The sequence below is a fragment of the Caretta caretta genome, chromosome 4, assembly GCF_965140235.1.
Source record: "Caretta caretta isolate rCarCar2 chromosome 4, rCarCar1.hap1, whole genome shotgun sequence".
NCBI classification, from domain to species: domain Eukaryota; kingdom Metazoa; phylum Chordata; order Testudines; family Cheloniidae; genus Caretta; species Caretta caretta.
In genome coordinates this window covers 76,601,503-76,618,390 of record NC_134209.1, presented here as the reverse complement: position 1 = coordinate 76,618,390, position 16,888 = coordinate 76,601,503, and the positions used below count along the sequence as shown (strand labels likewise).

Sequence of the window (16,888 nt, the reverse complement as noted above, 5' to 3'; positions counted from 1 at the left end):
TATATAGAGAGTAAGAAAAGTATTTTTGGCAGTACATACCGGAGGCATGTTATTTTTAATAAAACATAGGGGAGAGAAGAGGGTGCATGTCATAGGTGCCGATTCTGTGGGTGCTCCAAATCTGACAAATCAGACTCCTGAAAAGGGTACAGTGATCTGTAGAGGTTGAGAACCACTGACTTCTAGCATTATTCTGGTTCCATGTCTCACTGCCTGGAGGACCCACTCACAATAGAAGGGTCCATCACTACAGAATTGGGATTCCAAGGCATTCTGCCTGCACTATAATACAGAGAGGCTCAAAGAAGACACTTTAGTGAGTGCAGATTCTCCCGAACTGCATAGTGTCAGGAGACAGAAGCACTTCATAAAACTTCTCTAAGACATTTTTGTGCACTGTAGTCACTTCAGCACATCAGCCAGATAATACTTACCAGTGTTTGTTGCCTTGGGAACAAGCGTCGGCAAGTACTGTTGTCTGGTTTGTTGAATTATATTATAGTCTAATTAGGTCAGTCTATTGCTACATCTTCCTCTGCTAGCTGTAGAAGGTGTTCCTGTGCTTGGAGGGCTACAATGACCTCTCATTATTGCAATATGAAAGGTGTCAGGCAGATAAATTACTGGTTTACAGAAGCTGGTTTGTCTCCTGCATTCTGACACATGTGGCAGGGTTTCCTATATCAGGTGCAGCACAGATATGCTCATGTAACCTTTAACAGGTGCCTAAGGCTTTGTTGACAGGACAAAGGTTTACTGGTAATACTATACAACCCTCCCTATTTACTCCCAATATAAAAGTGTCTTTTCTTGGTTTAGTTTAAACCTGTTCCCAAACAACAATAGCTAAACTGAAAGAAGGAGCACACATACCAAATCAGAGTGTCTATACCAGATTATACTGGTATAATCATATCAGTTTAAATTCACACCTTAATTTATACCAGGATAATTTTCCTCTGTAGACAAGCCTCAGACTGGGCAAAGTAGGTCTAAGATCATAATGCAGTCTCAATCTGATACTGATGGCAGTGGCAGTCTTGTGCATTACTTACAGTTCACTCGTGGTCATTCTACAGTATTTTTACTTTTCTAGTATTTGTTACTTTCTCCACTGCATACTTAATTGATGTTTGCAAAGTACAGTGAAATCCTTGGTTGGCAGGCATAAGAGACAAGTATAATTTTAGTTGCATCTATATACACTGCACCGGCACCTCTATTTGAAGATTTCCATTTCCAAACCGATATTATTAGTTGGGCCTTTGGTTTTACATAAACATTAATTAAGCCCTAGAACGAAGATACCTGACAATTTTTTAAAAGCGTGGAACATATATTTTATCTATTTAAAAATGCTAAGACAGCTATGAAGATCCATGTGTTCCAGTCTCTAGGATTTCAGCCACTTCTCATTTCACATCTGTTCTCTCTACACAGAGCTTGTACACACTACCACTTATGTCAGCATAACTTCTGTCAGTCAGAAGGGTGTGACTAAGACACACACACACCCCACCCTCCGAGCAATGCAAGTTACACTGACCTAATTGCCAGTGTGGATAGTGCAATGTCGGTGGGAGAGCTTCTCCCGCTGACATAGCTACCGCCGCTTGTGCAGGTGCAATGATTACACTGACAGGAGAGCTCTCTCCCAACAGCATAGAGCGCCCTCACCAGACGCACTGCAGCTGTGCTGCGGTAGTGATTCTAGTCTAGACTAGCCCATACCGTATGCGGGCTTATGGCACTCACTGCTACAGGGGGAAAACGAGAAGTACTAGGCTGAGGAGAGCTGGCTGACATGAGCAAGAAAGGAAGAAGCAGACACAATAAGGAAGCACAGGCAGAAGACAGCAGCACAAATTCAGGAGACTCAGTTAAATAAACCGCAATAAGCTATTTTTAAAAAGTGGCATTTTATTGAAGTGGGAGTTTCACTTAAACCTGCACAATAGAATACTAGTTTTCAAATATTTTACAATTATTTATTTCAATTGTCTTGCTCCTAAATTAGTTTTTAAAAAACCCTAACCTACACATATACCATTAATTCAAATCATGGTTAGAACACCATAGTTCTTAAACACAAATATTGGAAAGAAAGGAAATTCATAGTCAGAATTCCACAAATATCCTTAACTCAGCCATAAAACCCTACTTCTGCGCGTGGTTCCACAAGAAGTGTGGTTTCCGTAACACTTAAAGCACATACTCTGGAAACAAAACCAAATTAAACCCAAGGGTAGTATGTAGTCATATTCTGGTTATTGTTACTCTATTTATTACCATCACTTACAGCCTGTGATGGGGCAGACAGGCCCCATGCTGGCAAGGAGGGGACTGATGAGGGTCTGTAGTCCCAATTGGCCCTGCACCTCTATACCTGAAGCAGATGTCAGGAGAGAGGAGGGGAATTAAAAGGAGGTGGCAGAGCTCAGTTTGGGGTTGACAAGGAAAGAGAGCAGCGCTCTACTCCTCTTGGTAAGGGAAGCCTTGTTTCAAGCAAGAGTCTGAGAGAGCTTACTGCATGGATGAACCTCCAAGCAGATGGGACAACCAGCCCAGAAAGACTAATTAAAAGGACTGGTTGCATGAAGAGAAATCCTGGGCAGGGTGGGGTGTGACTCTGTCAAAGACTTAGAATCATAGAATATTAGGGTTAGAAGCAATGTTCCCTCTAATTTTTGACAGGCCGTGTGCGCAAAAAATTTCTTCTGTGCAAATTTTTGTGCGTGCGGTGTTTTTCCATTTGCAAGGGGTTTATGCACACACATGCACAGCTTAGAGGGAACAGTGGTTGGAAGAGACCTCAGGAGGTGATCTAGTCAAATCCCCTGCTCAAAGCAGGACCAACACCAACTAAATCATCCCAGCCAAGGCTCTGTCAAACCGGGCCTTAAAAGCCTCTAAGGATGGAGATTCCACCACCTCCCTAGGTAACCCATTCCATTGCATTGGAACTTCTCAGATTACCCTGGATTTGAGTTTGTAATATTCATTTGTTTTTGGACTCTAATACCCTGGAAGAGATGGAGTTAAACTGTGACCTGCCTGAAGGGCAGAGTCATGGGAAGACGTGGACCACTGGAGGACTAGTGTGGCTGTTGGGGTGCCAGATGGGGAGAGAGCTGCCAGAAGGCGCTGCAGCGGTGAGTCCACTCTTTTTTACATTGAAGTTTAATTTTCCTGGTTGGTTACTATTGTCTCATAACCCTAATAACATTTAAATATAGTAGTTCGTGAAAAGCCAGATTAACTGTCCTGGTCATCTCTAACCACACATTTAATAGATAAAACGTGCAGTAGCAGAGAATCTCCCAGAGCTGTTCTAATATATATTGACATTTAAAATGCCAACAAGCAGACCTCTAAAGCACGAAGCAACCCTAAAAAAAAGTTCCCAGCTTGAGGAAAAGATTTGTTCCCAGAAGAGAGAGGCTGTTATGCCAGGAGATCAGATTACCATGGCACAAAGGAGTTTCAGCAGTAGGGACAATCAGAATTCTTCACCAAATGTTCTACCCTGCCTGCACTAGGCAAACTCTATCCCTCTCACCACAGTGCCCTTGGCTAGCCCCACAGAAGGGGGGTGGGGGAAGATCCCATAAAACAGCAGGATAAAAGATGCAGGGACCACCTCTAGAGATGAATTATTCAGGCTCTATTCTCATTCAGTCTTTCCCTCCTTTTGCAAGGCTACAAAATATGCCAGCTATCTTGGTGTTTTCTGTCATCTGGACACTTGTAGTAAGAAACAGAATCTGAACCAAACTTATTGTCAGTGTCAACGTGTAGTAGATTCAAACCAGGTGAAAAGCTCCATGTCAATTACCAGTCACGTGTTAATCAGACTCATTTTAAAAAGTACTTTGGTAAATAGATTGATAGTGTAAGTAAAAGTTCTGAAAATAATCTGGCAGAATTTGGCATTACGTTCAAGTTTTATGCAATGATCTTACATTTTAGTTAATCCTGTTTACTTAATCCTGTCTCTGTGCAAGGGCATTGACTAGATGATCTCTTCAGGTCCCCTCCAATCCTACATTCCTATGATTCGGTACCTTGACTTTCTAATAAATCAGGTTGTCTAATTTAATTTTACATTATTCCTGTGCTGAAGCTTCTATCAGCTTCCAAGCAATGTTATTCTACACACTAACAGTCTCACTATTAGGAAATAATGCCTAATATTCAGCCTAATTATCTTTGTTTTAAATTCATCTTATTAATTACTCCTAGTTTTAACCACTTACCAAAAAAGGTTCCAAATTTCGTGTTCCCCACTTTCCTGAAATTCAGACTCAAAATAATACTTTTAAAAAACACAGAATTAGTCTCCCTTTCCCCCACATTGAATAACATCAGTAAAAATTAACTCACTTTTCCTTTTTTTCCTGTTTGTGTGCTTCTCTCGTAAGCTGAGCAGCCTTTCTGCTGTAAGGATGGATGACTTTTTTCTCTTGCCCTCCTCCTCTGCCCTTTGGTACTTTTGGCTGAAATGAAACACAACAAGGAATAAAATGAGACACTTTTCAGTTTCCTTCACAAAGTGTCTCATAAGCTACTGCAACCAGAGTAAAAGACTGCTCAAAGGGAAGCCAGCAGCACCTTATCTTGAGTGACTCTCTTTGAAAGAGCATGCATTGACACCTCAGAAGGTCCAAAATTCATACAGTGGGTTTAGGTGGGCTTGTATAAGTTATATTCTTGTTACTCCTTGTGTTACCGAGAATAATAAAATGCAGACTCCCAAGTTCAGATTCCAACACAGCACATGCAATATGAAAATCAGGCATACAAACTGATGGCTGAAGCAAGCATGCAGTTATAACACACATCAACTCTGAACTAAAAAAAGATATAAAATTTGTTACAGGCTGCTACTCTTCTACAAACAGAAAATACCTTCCTTCTTACAGAGCTCAGTGGTGAGGAAACTTTAAATTACCTCTCCTAACAAGGATGCAATTTCCAGTATACCCTAATTTAAACTTTGCCCAACTGACGGCTCCATTTAAACCCTTATCAGGAACCCATTTAACTTGCACAGAAGGAACCAGACTGCAGCTGCCACCCACAGAGACTACATGTCATTTTTTTTTTTCTTTTTGCGAATACAGACTAACACGGCTGTTACTCTGAAACCTGTCAAAATACAATGCTCCATCTTGGTCACTTCTGTACTAAAGGACTTTTACAAATAGAGATAAAGTTATAGCTTTCTGCAGTGTCAGTGATTCAAGTGCATTTGTATATGTTCTAAAGAAAAACATCTTAAACAAACATTCGGGTTACAGGAAGGGGCTCTTTTTGAAAAGGAATACATCGCAAGCCTCATCCCCACACCACTCCATTTCTCAGTTCTCAATTTTTTGTTGTTGGTTTTTTTGTTTTGAAGTTTGAAGGTTGCCCCAAAAAATTAATGGAAAGACTACTAAGGAGTGTGATATTGAGGAATATATAGGGAAGAAAGAAAACAAGAGTAAGCTTGGTCATAAAGTAGTGATCCTGCACTAGTGTTCACAAGTTTATTACTGTGATGATTTAAATTTGCATACACTGCTTCCTCTAGCACTTCTTGAGAAGACACCCTGAAGCTCCACTAATTTAAAGAAGGTATTAATAGCCAACTATTGTTGCTCATGTGACTTCAGCCCAATTTCATGCCAAACTGGAAGCAACAGCAACATAAACAAGGCAGGTTTTTTTGTTTTTTTTTTAAAATCATGCCATAAGCAGCAAGGAATTTTCCTCTTGAATCTTACGCACACCACTGTGCCATAATAACTTACTCCTGGCCAAAGAGCAAGTTATATTGTATTCTATTTGGTTACATATATACAGGGCACTTAAAAACATACTGCAACATGAACTTGTTTTGTAACATCACAGAAAAACAAAACATAAATAGGAAGCTCTGTAGTTTCCATTGTTGGGGGCATCACAATGTGGATCAGGCAGAATCTGTACTAATGAACTGCTGTATATGCATTCCAAATCTAGCTTGAGGGCTTCAACACCCTCTGCTACCACACAAGTGACATTAGCATCAGGTGATCAACTACACACTTGCATGCTTCTGTCCTAAGTCACCGTGCTGCGTAAGGGCCAAGAAGATAAAACATAGGAGAAATTAAATGTTTAAAACCAAGAGTTGACTGGAACCCATGGTGCTGAACTCATTTTTAATATCTATTTTCAAAATCTGAAACAAAAAGTTTTTCTGGCTTTGAAATGGAATTGCAGTTTGATGGCCTTATTCTAGTCCACATCACAAAAATGTGATGTAATTTGGCACAGCCTTCTACCCACAAGACTGGAACAGAAATTTTTCAGTTTAGGATTGCAGTTTCTAAACAGAATAGTGGTGGGAAGTCTAGAAAAACATAGATAATTGCTCTCGTCAAGTCATTGCTAACAATCCTAGACTCATTTGCCCATCCAGTTCAGAAACACACTGAAATACAACTGTGAAACAGCAATACACATACAAGCCGACTACTTGCTCAAAACTTGAGCCAAAAGTGTCCAGAAAAACAGATACGTTTCAGTTGCTGTACCTTGATCAACAATGCAGAAAGTACAAATTAAAAACTTTCACCAAACGCTTTCATATCTATTTATCTTAACTAATTCATCCAGACAACTCCCTGCAGATACTCCTTGAAATGGACTGATTCAGAAGCAGTTAACATATTTACTACCACTTGTTAGTTTTTCATTCTCCCTGTTTGGTGTGCGTCTTCTACAGACAGGGAAGACCTCTAGCTGCAATCCTGTTTGTTATGTTCATTTAACTTTTGTTTGTTTATAGTCTCTATAACAGAATGATTTTCTGTCCTGTTGATTTAACGTAGAAAAGGAAAGAACCAATTTACTACCTGAGCATTTAACAGAACACTGATCCTATTCCAACTTCTGCAACATGTTTTAAATTGCCTTTTCTGATGATAGAACAGCTTAAAAAATGGCCTGGTTAAAGAACCTGCAATTAATGGAAGAGTTTTTAAAGTACGCTCTGCTGTACAACAACAGATTTTATTCACGGCTAGAATCAAAAATTACTAAAATTTTTTTTAAGTGGAGAAAGAAAAGTTTGCAAATTGGAATGTGTGTCAGTGGACACCATTAAATATGACAATGTATAATTTTATTACACTAGTTTCCCTAGTCCCCACACTTACAGTAGGAAAATCAAATACACCTGCTGAATTTGCACATGCCAAACTGCAGGTACAACTCTGGGGGCGGGCTATAAGGCTATTTTGAATATTTGGCCTTGAAAGCTAAAATACCTATTTTAGAGGAATTCCCCATAAGCATATAAACAAAATAGATTATCTTGACTTTAGTAAAGCTTTTGATACTGTCTCACAGGAACTTCTCACAAACAAACTAGGGAAATGCAACCTAGATGGAGTTACTATAAGGTGGGTGCAAAACTGATTGGAAATCCATTCCCAGAGTGTAGTTATCAGTGGTTCACAGTCACGCTGTAAGGGCGTAACGAGTGGGGTCCCGTAGGGATCAGTTCTGGGTCCAGTTCTGCTCTATATCTTCATCAGTGGTTTAGATAATGACATACAGACTACACTTACAAAGGGTGAAGACAATACCAAGCTGGGAGGGGTTGCAAGTGCTTTGGAGGATAGGATTAAAATTCAAAATGATCTGAACAAACTGGAGAAATGGTCTGAAGTCAATAGGATGAAATTCAATAAGGACAAATGCAAAGTACTCCATTTAAGGAACAACCAGTTGTACACATACAAAATGGGAAATGGCTGCCTAGGAAAGAGTACTGTGAAAAAGTATCTGGGGGTCAGAGTGGACCACAAGCTAACACTGTTGCAAAAAAAAGCAAACATCATTCTGGGATATATTAAAGGAGTGTTATAAGCAAGGCAAGAAGCAATTCTTCCACTCGACTCCCCGCTGATTAGGACTCAGCCTGAGTATTGTGTCCAGTTCTGGACGCCACATTTTAGGAAAGATGTGAACAAACTGGAGAGAGTCCAGAGAAGAACGACAAAAATTATTAAAGACCTAGAAAACATGACCTATGAGGGAAGACTGAAAAAACAGGGTTTGTTTAGTCTGGAAAATAGAAGATTGAGAAGGGAGATGATAACAGTTTTCAAGTATGTAAAAGATTGTTACAAGGAGAAGGAAGAAAAATTGTTTTTCTTAACCTCTGAGGATAGGGCTTAAAGAAGCAATGGATTTAAATTGCAGCAAGGGAGGTTTAAGTTGGACATTAGGAAAAACTTCCTGTCAGGGTGGTTAAGCACTGGAATATATTGCCTAGGGAGGTTGTGGAATCTCCACTATTGGGGATTTTTAAGGGCAGGTTGGACAAACACCTCTCAGGAATGGTCAAGATAATACTTTGTCCTGCCTTGAGTGTAGGGGACTGGACTAGATGACCTCTCAAGGTCCCTTCCAATCCTATGATTCTATGACTTAAACCATTTGGACTGCTTACATTAGGCATGTAGAAAAACTCGGCAGAATAGAAAGTAAGACTTACACCTAAACCTTACTCCTTTCTCTGTAATAAAAATATATATGCAACAGTATTTCTAATTGTTATTAAAGGAGTAAAGATTTTGAAAAGAATATAGTCCCAGGGTATACCAAGTTATGCTATAGATTTATTAGTTCTCTTATCCTGTAGTATGCTGAGGTAAAACAATATTTTTATGAATACAGCTGAAATAAATTATCTATTACGAAATGTGTGCATTGCACAGCTTTGTATATTAAACACAAACTTTGCAAGTTTGTACTTTTAATAATATGGTGTAGCAACAGACTCCCAACTCTATCTAAGCAACTTGGATATTTAATTTCTATTAGAAATCAGTAGGGATTATATGTCCAACACCCCCACCTGATTTTGAAAAAATCTTATCTATAGTCTTCATATTGAGCTAAACAAGTCTATATTTTGGTATTTTAATATGCTGGAAATGAATAGATTGAAAAGAGGCGTAGCAAGGGCAGCATGTTAGGATCTCCTGATTACTTGTTATTTTGGTCTTTGTTTGTATATATATTTTCAAATTGCAGTGGGGAAGGTTAAGAGTGGGTGTGCGGGTAAGGCAGGTGGAGCGAACAGCGGGTAATGAAGGACTGTCTGGCCGCAGGGGAGCGGCGGGATCCCTTAAGTGAATTCCTTGCGGAGTTCCCAGGCTTGAACGATTTCAAAGCGCAGAGTAACCGTAAGGGAAAGTAGATTGTTGCAGGGCACCAGGTGGAGGACGCGGACACACAGAGGCAACGAACGACCTTTCCAGACACCCCAACGCCCCCGTTCCAATGTAACCTGCCAGCAGCCCCACGGCTCCTCCCTGCCTCCAGCACGGGCTTGAGCCCGCTTTAGAGGTAGGCAGAGGGGCCCGTGCCGCGGGCGCTGGGGAAGGCACCTGCCCCCGGGGAAGCTCCTCGCTCGCTCCCCGGACAGGCGGCGAGGCACCGCGGTTCTGCGGCGAGCGCGGACGTGTTGGGCTCCGATGTTTGTGCACGTGGCTCCGCACGTGCTGGTTCCCCCGCAGGGGCCGAGCGCCGCGGTCCCTGGTGTCGCCCCGGGGCGGGTGCTGGTGCCTCGCACAGACCCCGCTGCTCACCCCGGCCGCTCTGCGCGCCCCCCGCTGAGCTGGGGCCCGGCAGCGCAACAGGCGACACCCCCGCACTCACCATGGCGCGTCCGCCGAGCGAGCAGGCAACGGCGACCCGTGCGTGGCGCGGGGGAGGGGGGCACCTCTGCAAAAGCCGGAACTGGGCGTCCGGTCCGCCGGGAAAAGAGCCCGGCTCGGTGCCTCGCTCCCGAGCGTCCCGTTCCGCCCGCTCTCGGTGATCCCGTCGCTGGCCCGGCGCCGCGTCCCGGTCCTCGCCAGCGTCCCCAGGGGCTGCGGCCTGGGCGTTCCGGGCGCGTCGCCCCAGCGGGTGAGGGGCCCGCCCTTCCTGCTCACCCCCAGCCGCGCGCTACCCAGAACAGGGCTGGAGGAAAAAACAAGTCACAACCCCGTGCGCGGGTGTGGGCCAGCTCCGGCCCGCAGAGCACCGTTTTCCTCGAAAAATCTCAAAAGGAAACCAATTTTTATTAAGGACGTTGTGGGAAACTGTTGCCACTTGACTGATTCCCCATCAGGAGCAGCAGTTGATAATACAGTAATAATGGTCCAAAGCAAATGTGTCCTTAACACTAGCAAACAGACCGAGGAAGTCAGCAGTTCTCAGTGCTTTACTTCTGCACTAAAAAAATAAAAATTCTGTGCACAATATTTTAAAATTCTGCAAAATTTTATTTATCAAATAAATGTGGAGGCTCCAGCATCGCATTGGGGTGCATAGGCCACTGTGTTACGAATTATACCTGATAGGACACACACACAACTGCTGCAAATTATACCTGATAGGATACGCACACAACTGCTGTGAATTACACCTGGTAGGACATGCACACAAATGCTACGAATTATACCTGATAGGTCATGCACAGTTCGAATCTAGGCTGAGGCACATAAACAAAGTCCACAACTGCAGAGTTCCCAAAAACACCAGGTTTATTACACTCGAGCGTGGTGCCCCCCTACTAGCCAGGAGGGGACCCCGAATACAGATTATACAAAGGTTATATACCTCTTAGCAAAGCATGTTGTCCTCGTGCATCGGAAACCTTAGCCAATAAACAAACCCTTGTCTTATCTACCACCTATCCCTGCTTGGTGCATTCCTCGTGCTATACCAGTATGTTAATTACACAGCATGGTCCTAAAGCAATGCATCAGTAACTTTTATTATCAGGATGGGAGGCCTCACGTCAAAGGCCAGGAGATAGGGAGTTAGGGACAGACAAAGAACAGATACCGGGAGTCAAGGCAGGCTGGAGACAAGGAGGAGGATTTTCACAGGAATGCAATATCTAAGGAACACTCCTTCTGGTGCATGATGTGCTTGCTTTTAGACAATGGTGGGCCCCAAACCAAAATGGAGTCACATGTGCTAACTTTTCCTTAACAACTGGCTGCACAGAGATAGGTGATCACTGTGCAGCCCCCCCCCCCCCCCCCAAGGACTCAATGGTGAGGCTGAACCCAACCCTGACCAGGCCTGCCCCAGAAACACCCCAGGGCGCTGCCCCTCTGTGCCAGGTGCGGGCAGGCAGCCTCAGCAAAGCAGGATGCAAGTGTGGAGGGGCTTAGTGTGTGGGGATCCAGGTGTAGGTTGTGGGTTCTGTGTGGGGCAATCTGGGTGCAGGTGACTCAGTGGAGGATCTGGGTGCACGGGCTTGTTGGGATGATCTGGGTACAACGGTAATTGGACTGGCTGGGATGATTTATTTGGGGATTGGTCCTGCTTTGAGCAGGGGGTTGGACTGGATGACCTCCTGAGGTCTCTTCCCAACCCTGACATTCTATGATTCTATGCAGGGGAGTCCAGATGAAGGTGGTTGTGGCTCAGCAGGGGGGTCTGTGGGGGATAGAGCTTGGCAGGGGGGGGCTCAGCAGGGAATAAAGATGTGGGGGAGTAGGGCTCTGTGGGATGGGGATCCAGGTGCAGCTGGTTGAGGCTTGGTGGGGTGCAGATCCTGGTGTGGGTGGCTCATTGGGGTGGTCCAGGTGCAGGGGGAGTGGGGCTCATTGGGGTGCAGGAGGGTTCTGAGGCTCTGCAGGAGGGTCTGGGTAAGAGGGGGTCTGGATCCATGGAGCTTAGGCGGATGGTGGAGCATTTCCCTATACAGGAATCTTTCCCCCCTGCAGCCGAGGAGCAATGGGTGCAGGAAGTTGGGGGAGGGGAGTTCGCAGAGCTTCCTGCGGCTGGGGGAGAAATCTGGGGGTGGGTCTGACCCAGCCCTGGATGCGGTGCAGGGGAAGAGGAAGTCCTGTCTCCCCAACCCAGCTAGAACGAGCAGCTGAGCCCAGCACAGGGTAGGAGCCACCAACCAGGTTTTCCCCAGTCCCACCCTCTGCCTCACAATAATTTACCTCTCTGCGTCTGCCCTAAGCACCTAAAACATATTGCTGGGGAGGAATGCATGACTGCTCTTGTGACTTCCCTTTACTTCCCTGTCAGAAAGTCATTTTTTCTGCAGGGAAGCAAAGAAATCTGCAGGGGACATAAATTCTCAACATGTGTAGTGGCACAGAATTCCTCCAGGAATAGTGCTTCCACACAGCAACACAGTTCAGTGCCCCGGACCCGCATGCAGGCAGTCAGGTCAGCCAGATTTCAGCCTCTTCTCACACCTGGCCCCAGGTCATTTAATGAGGTGACTATTCTTTCTGAATGTTTGGGATTGAGGGACTACTATAATGCCGCTTCTAAGTCCCAAAATAGCTCACTGGGTTATAGGTCCTATCACAAAACATAAATGCCAACAACCATGACTGGCTCTCTCCACCAACCAGTGGATAGAGTCCAGAAGTAAAAGTTTTAAAATATTTAATTTCTTACAGCCTTAGTTTACCCATTTGTGATATGGGGATGATAATAATACCCATCTGTGTAAAGTGCTTCAAACATATAGCATTTAAATAGCATTTTCAAACTAAGTACCACCAGGGGTGCTGGAGCAATTTTTATAGTGGGGGTGCTGAGAGCCATTGAATCGTAAATCCCTATATATGACAGAAACCACTTCAAGCCAGGGATGCAGCAGCACCCCCAGCACCCTTAGTTCCGGCATCTATGAGTACTACTATAACATTCGTCAGGTATGTCAGAAGAGCATCCTGATAGATTAGCTTGGCAACTGCATCCTGATAGATTACTTTGGCAACATTATGCCAAGACACCATTCATTTAGTCTGTCATGGCAGCATTTATCTAACGAAGATATTATAGCTTCAGTGTTTGTGTGACATATCTGCTTACACAACTTCTCTCAAGGAAATTATAGTAAAATATCTTGAGCTAGTTCAGTGTCTGATATAGAGTGAGAATATTAAGATCATTCTCCATAGAATAAATGTCCTAAAGATACTGTTCTTTCATTTACTAAAAGAGTTCACTTTAAAAAAAGATTCTTGGGCCACCTCCTCAGCTGGGGTAAACTAGCATACTACCATTTAAGTCAATGGAGCTCTGATAGTTTATTACATTAGCTGGGGATCTGGCTCCCTTGTCTCCTATTGTGAACATCTATTATCTACCTATATGCCCTACTCAGCCATTCTTTTCCTATTTTGTGTTATTTTTTCTCCCCTTTACTCTCATAAACGTCTACCTTCCAAGACCAACTCAGGACATCTGAATACCTGGTCCTGCAACCCTTGAGAAAAGTCCTTAATCACACTGGTAGCCCAGTTGAAATCAGTGGAACTATGCGGGCATGAGGACTACTCCTACTTTTTTGCATAAGAGCTGAAAGGTATGGCCCATAGCACTTACAACAGTATGTGGATTTGAAATAATACAGAATATGGGGTAGTATGTGACTTCAATATGTAATGACTATACTGAGGAATGTAGTCTTTTTATTTGCACTTATTTCCCATTTATGATACATGAGAAAGAATGAGGTTATATTAGAAAGATGCTTCCACAAATTATTTATATATATTCTGAATTATTAGGATTTTACTGGATGTAAGAATTTCACTGGAAATTCTTACTTTCACCTGTGTGGCAATGAGGATCAAACACCAAACAAGGCTAATAATATAATGTAGCCAATGTGACAATTATATTAGAAATAAAATAGAAATACTATCTAGTTACAAGTAACTTCTCCCAGACACAACCTGCAAAGTCTGTTTTTCTGTCTGAGACAAAGGAAATGTATAAAGATGTAGGAGAAAGATAAAAGTGTATTATCATAATATTTTTGTATTTATTTTTTTTTAAAGAAAACAGAATAAGTATGGAAAGGGACTAATTTTCCTCCTTATACACATTGTTTCCAGAAACTGCAGAAAAGCTTTGAGTCACCTTTGGACTTCAACTTGGCAAGGTGCATTTATTTCAATGACAACTAAATGTGGTTATTCTGAAGAAAGGCAGAAATGACTGTATTAATAACTTGCTTCTTATTAAACAAATTTTGCATTCATATTAATTCAAAATATTCTGAACATTTAATTCTTATGTTAATTTTTCAAATTATTATTTTTAACATATCGAGGAATTAAGTCTTCTCTCAATTAACATTTAATGACCAGCTACATGGGGCCATTTACACTACAGACAAGCAGTTTAGGAAATCCAGTTACCACAGAATTGTCTCCCAACATAGTTAAACACAATACCATTTTGTAAAAAGAAAAGGAGTACTTGTGGCACCTTAGAGACTAACCAATTTATTTGAGCATAAGCTTTCGTGAGCTACAGCTCACTTCATCGGATGCATACTGTGGAAAGTGTAGAAAATCTTTTATACACACAAAGCATGAAAAAATACCTCCCCCCACCCCACTCTCCTGCTGGCAATAGCTTATCTAAAGTGATCACTCTCCTTACAATGTGTATGATAATCAAGTTGGGCCATTTCCAGCACAAATCCAGGTTTTCTCACCCCCCACCCCACACACACACACAAACCCGCTCTCCTGCTGGTAATAGCTTATCTAAAGTGACCACTCTCCTTACAATGTGTATGATAATCGATTATCATACACATTGTAAGGAGAGTGATCACTTTAGATAAGCTATTGCCAGCAGGAGAGTGGGGTGGGGGGAGGTATTTTTTCATGCTTTGTGTGTATAAAAGATCTTCTACACTTTCCACAGTATGCATCCGATGAAGTGAGCTGTAGCTCACGAAAGCTTATGCTCAAATAAATTGGTTAGTCTCTAAGGTGCCACAAGTACTCCTTTTCTTTTTGCGAATACAGACTAACACGGCTGTTATTCTAATACCATTTTGTAGCATACGTTGATCCTAACCAGGCCTGATTCTCACCTCGGTCACGTTACCTTATGCTAGCATAACTCCCTTGACTTAAATGGATTTTTACCATATTACACCAATGTAGCTGAGTTGAAAATCAGGCCCAGCTGCATTTTAACTCTGTTTCAAATTGTGCTACAGCCTTGGACAGAACAGGCTACAGCAACAGTTCTCAAACTGTGGATTGGCAACCCAAAGTGCATCGTGAACCCATTTTAATGGGGTCACCAGGGCTGGCTTAGATTTGCTGGGGCGCAAAGCCCGAATCCCACCACCTGGGGCCAAAGCCGAAGCCTGAGCCCCACTGCCTAGGGTCGAAGCTAAAGCCTGAGGGCTTCAGCTCTGAGTGGTGGGGCTCCGGCTATAGGCCCCCTGCCTGGGGCTGAAGCCTTTGGGCTTCAGGTTTGGCTCCCCAGCTGAGGGAGGTGTGGATCAGGCTTTGGCTTCCCCGCCACACCCAGGGCTGCAGGGCTTAGGTGGGTTCAGGCTTTGGCCCCTTCTCCTGGGGTCATGTAGTAATTTTTGTTGTCAGAACAGTGCAATGAAGTTTGAGAACCTCTGGGCTATAGCATTTCAAGGACAGTTGTGACCTAGGAACCCTTGGTGCCAGTTGGCAGAGGTCATGGGGGTAATAGGGTTTTACAGGGATCCCCTGGGTTGGATATCTGCATGGTACTTCACCGAAGGATGGAATGTGAGGTCTCTAACAAGAGTCAGTAGCCTACTGGTCATCATAATCATTGCAAAATGTATGTGTGGGTAATATTTAAGGAGTTATATCTATACTGAAAATTATGTGCTTAAGGTCTTGGAGTTAAGGTTGGTCACCAGAAAGGTACATACTTTGAAGAAGTTTCTCTCAGGTAGGAGGTAACTGACACACATCTCCCTGGCTGACCACCTCTATATCACATGCTTCACCCTGTATGCCTATTTTCACTGAGCCGGGTGTGAATTGACAGATTGTGAAATCTACAAAAGAGGAAATCTGTAAGAAGAAACAAACAGCAGTGGGGAAGGGTCCTGTTTATGAATCAGGACAAAGGATTTGTCTGATATATCTTGGAATGCAAAGAGACACACTGACTCCTGCACCTAGGAGTCAAATTGACAGCATGCACGTCTCATGAAAGAAGAGTCACAGCCTGCCTTGCTGTAAAGCGCTGCAAGGATTTCAAGTGAGGATTAGATATGAGAATATCTTGTTAATGAAGTCTAGGCTCTAGAATGGAGTGTTTATTATTTTATTTTATATGTAACCATTTGTTTCCAATACTGCTACTTGTTACCAGTTGAATCTTTATACTTTGTTTAAAAAATGTGATTTCACCATAAGCAAATCTAAGTGCTGTGAGTTAAGCGTAGCAGTAATCTGAGGTGGAACTGGTAAACTGGGGTATACTGTTTCTTTGGAAGCAGTGAATCGGTGGATATGGTGAATATCCAGTGGAGCAGAGGCTGGTCCAGGGAGATACTCTGAGGACTGAACTGTGCCTGTTGTTAACCAGCAGAGTGACAGCAGGATCTGTGAGGTATAGAGAGGAGTGCTTGTGTTGCCAGTGCGGATGGGGAGCTGACTCAGAGCCAGCCACAGACAAGGCCTCACATTAAGGGCAGGTGGTAGTGAGGTGCTTCACAACCCTGGGTACCCCAAGGAAGCATCACCACAGTTATACAGCTGGATGCCTCCCATGCTGTAACACAGAACTATGCTTTAACCATATGAAGAGACAACTGTAACCCAATATGTTATTTGTACAGTGTGGATGAACCCAAAGGGAACATAAGCCTCTCTGTCAGGAGAGTGAAGAAAAGAAGAGGAGAAAAGAAGAGAGTGGATAACTATGAAGAAAAGAGGCAACTTTCTATCCACATCCACTATGCAAGAGATAAACTCACAATCCTTCCTTCCTATTTTCCCTGTTCTTCCACCACCCATACTTTATTCTGCAAAGGTAGACCGGTGAACCCCCTCAGTCACTGAGTCATTTA

At 43.2% G+C, this 16,888-nt stretch overlaps 1 protein-coding gene and 1 long non-coding RNA gene across 2 annotated transcripts in view; one reads left to right on the top strand and one right to left on the bottom strand.

The window, feature by feature from the left end:
* TMA16 (translation machinery associated 16 homolog) overlaps positions 1–9,909 on the bottom strand; it is a 51,142-nt gene extending 41,233 nt beyond the window's left edge. The window contains exons 1-2 of the mRNA XM_048847606.2: positions 9,703–9,909; positions 4,384–4,496 (exon numbers count right to left, since the gene is read on the bottom strand). Coding sequence (XP_048703563.1) covers positions 4,384–4,496; positions 9,703–9,705 — 116 coding nt within the window. The 5' untranslated portion in view covers positions 9,706–9,909. The remainder of the gene's footprint in view (positions 1–4,383; positions 4,497–9,702) is intronic.
* On the top strand, positions 9,074–13,999 carry LOC142071903 (uncharacterized). The gene is made up of 3 exons (XR_012668127.1): positions 9,074–9,390; positions 13,243–13,378; positions 13,914–13,999. It is a non-coding gene; the product is annotated as an uncharacterized LOC142071903 (long non-coding RNA).
* The last annotated feature ends 2,889 nt before the right edge of the window (positions 14,000–16,888 follow it).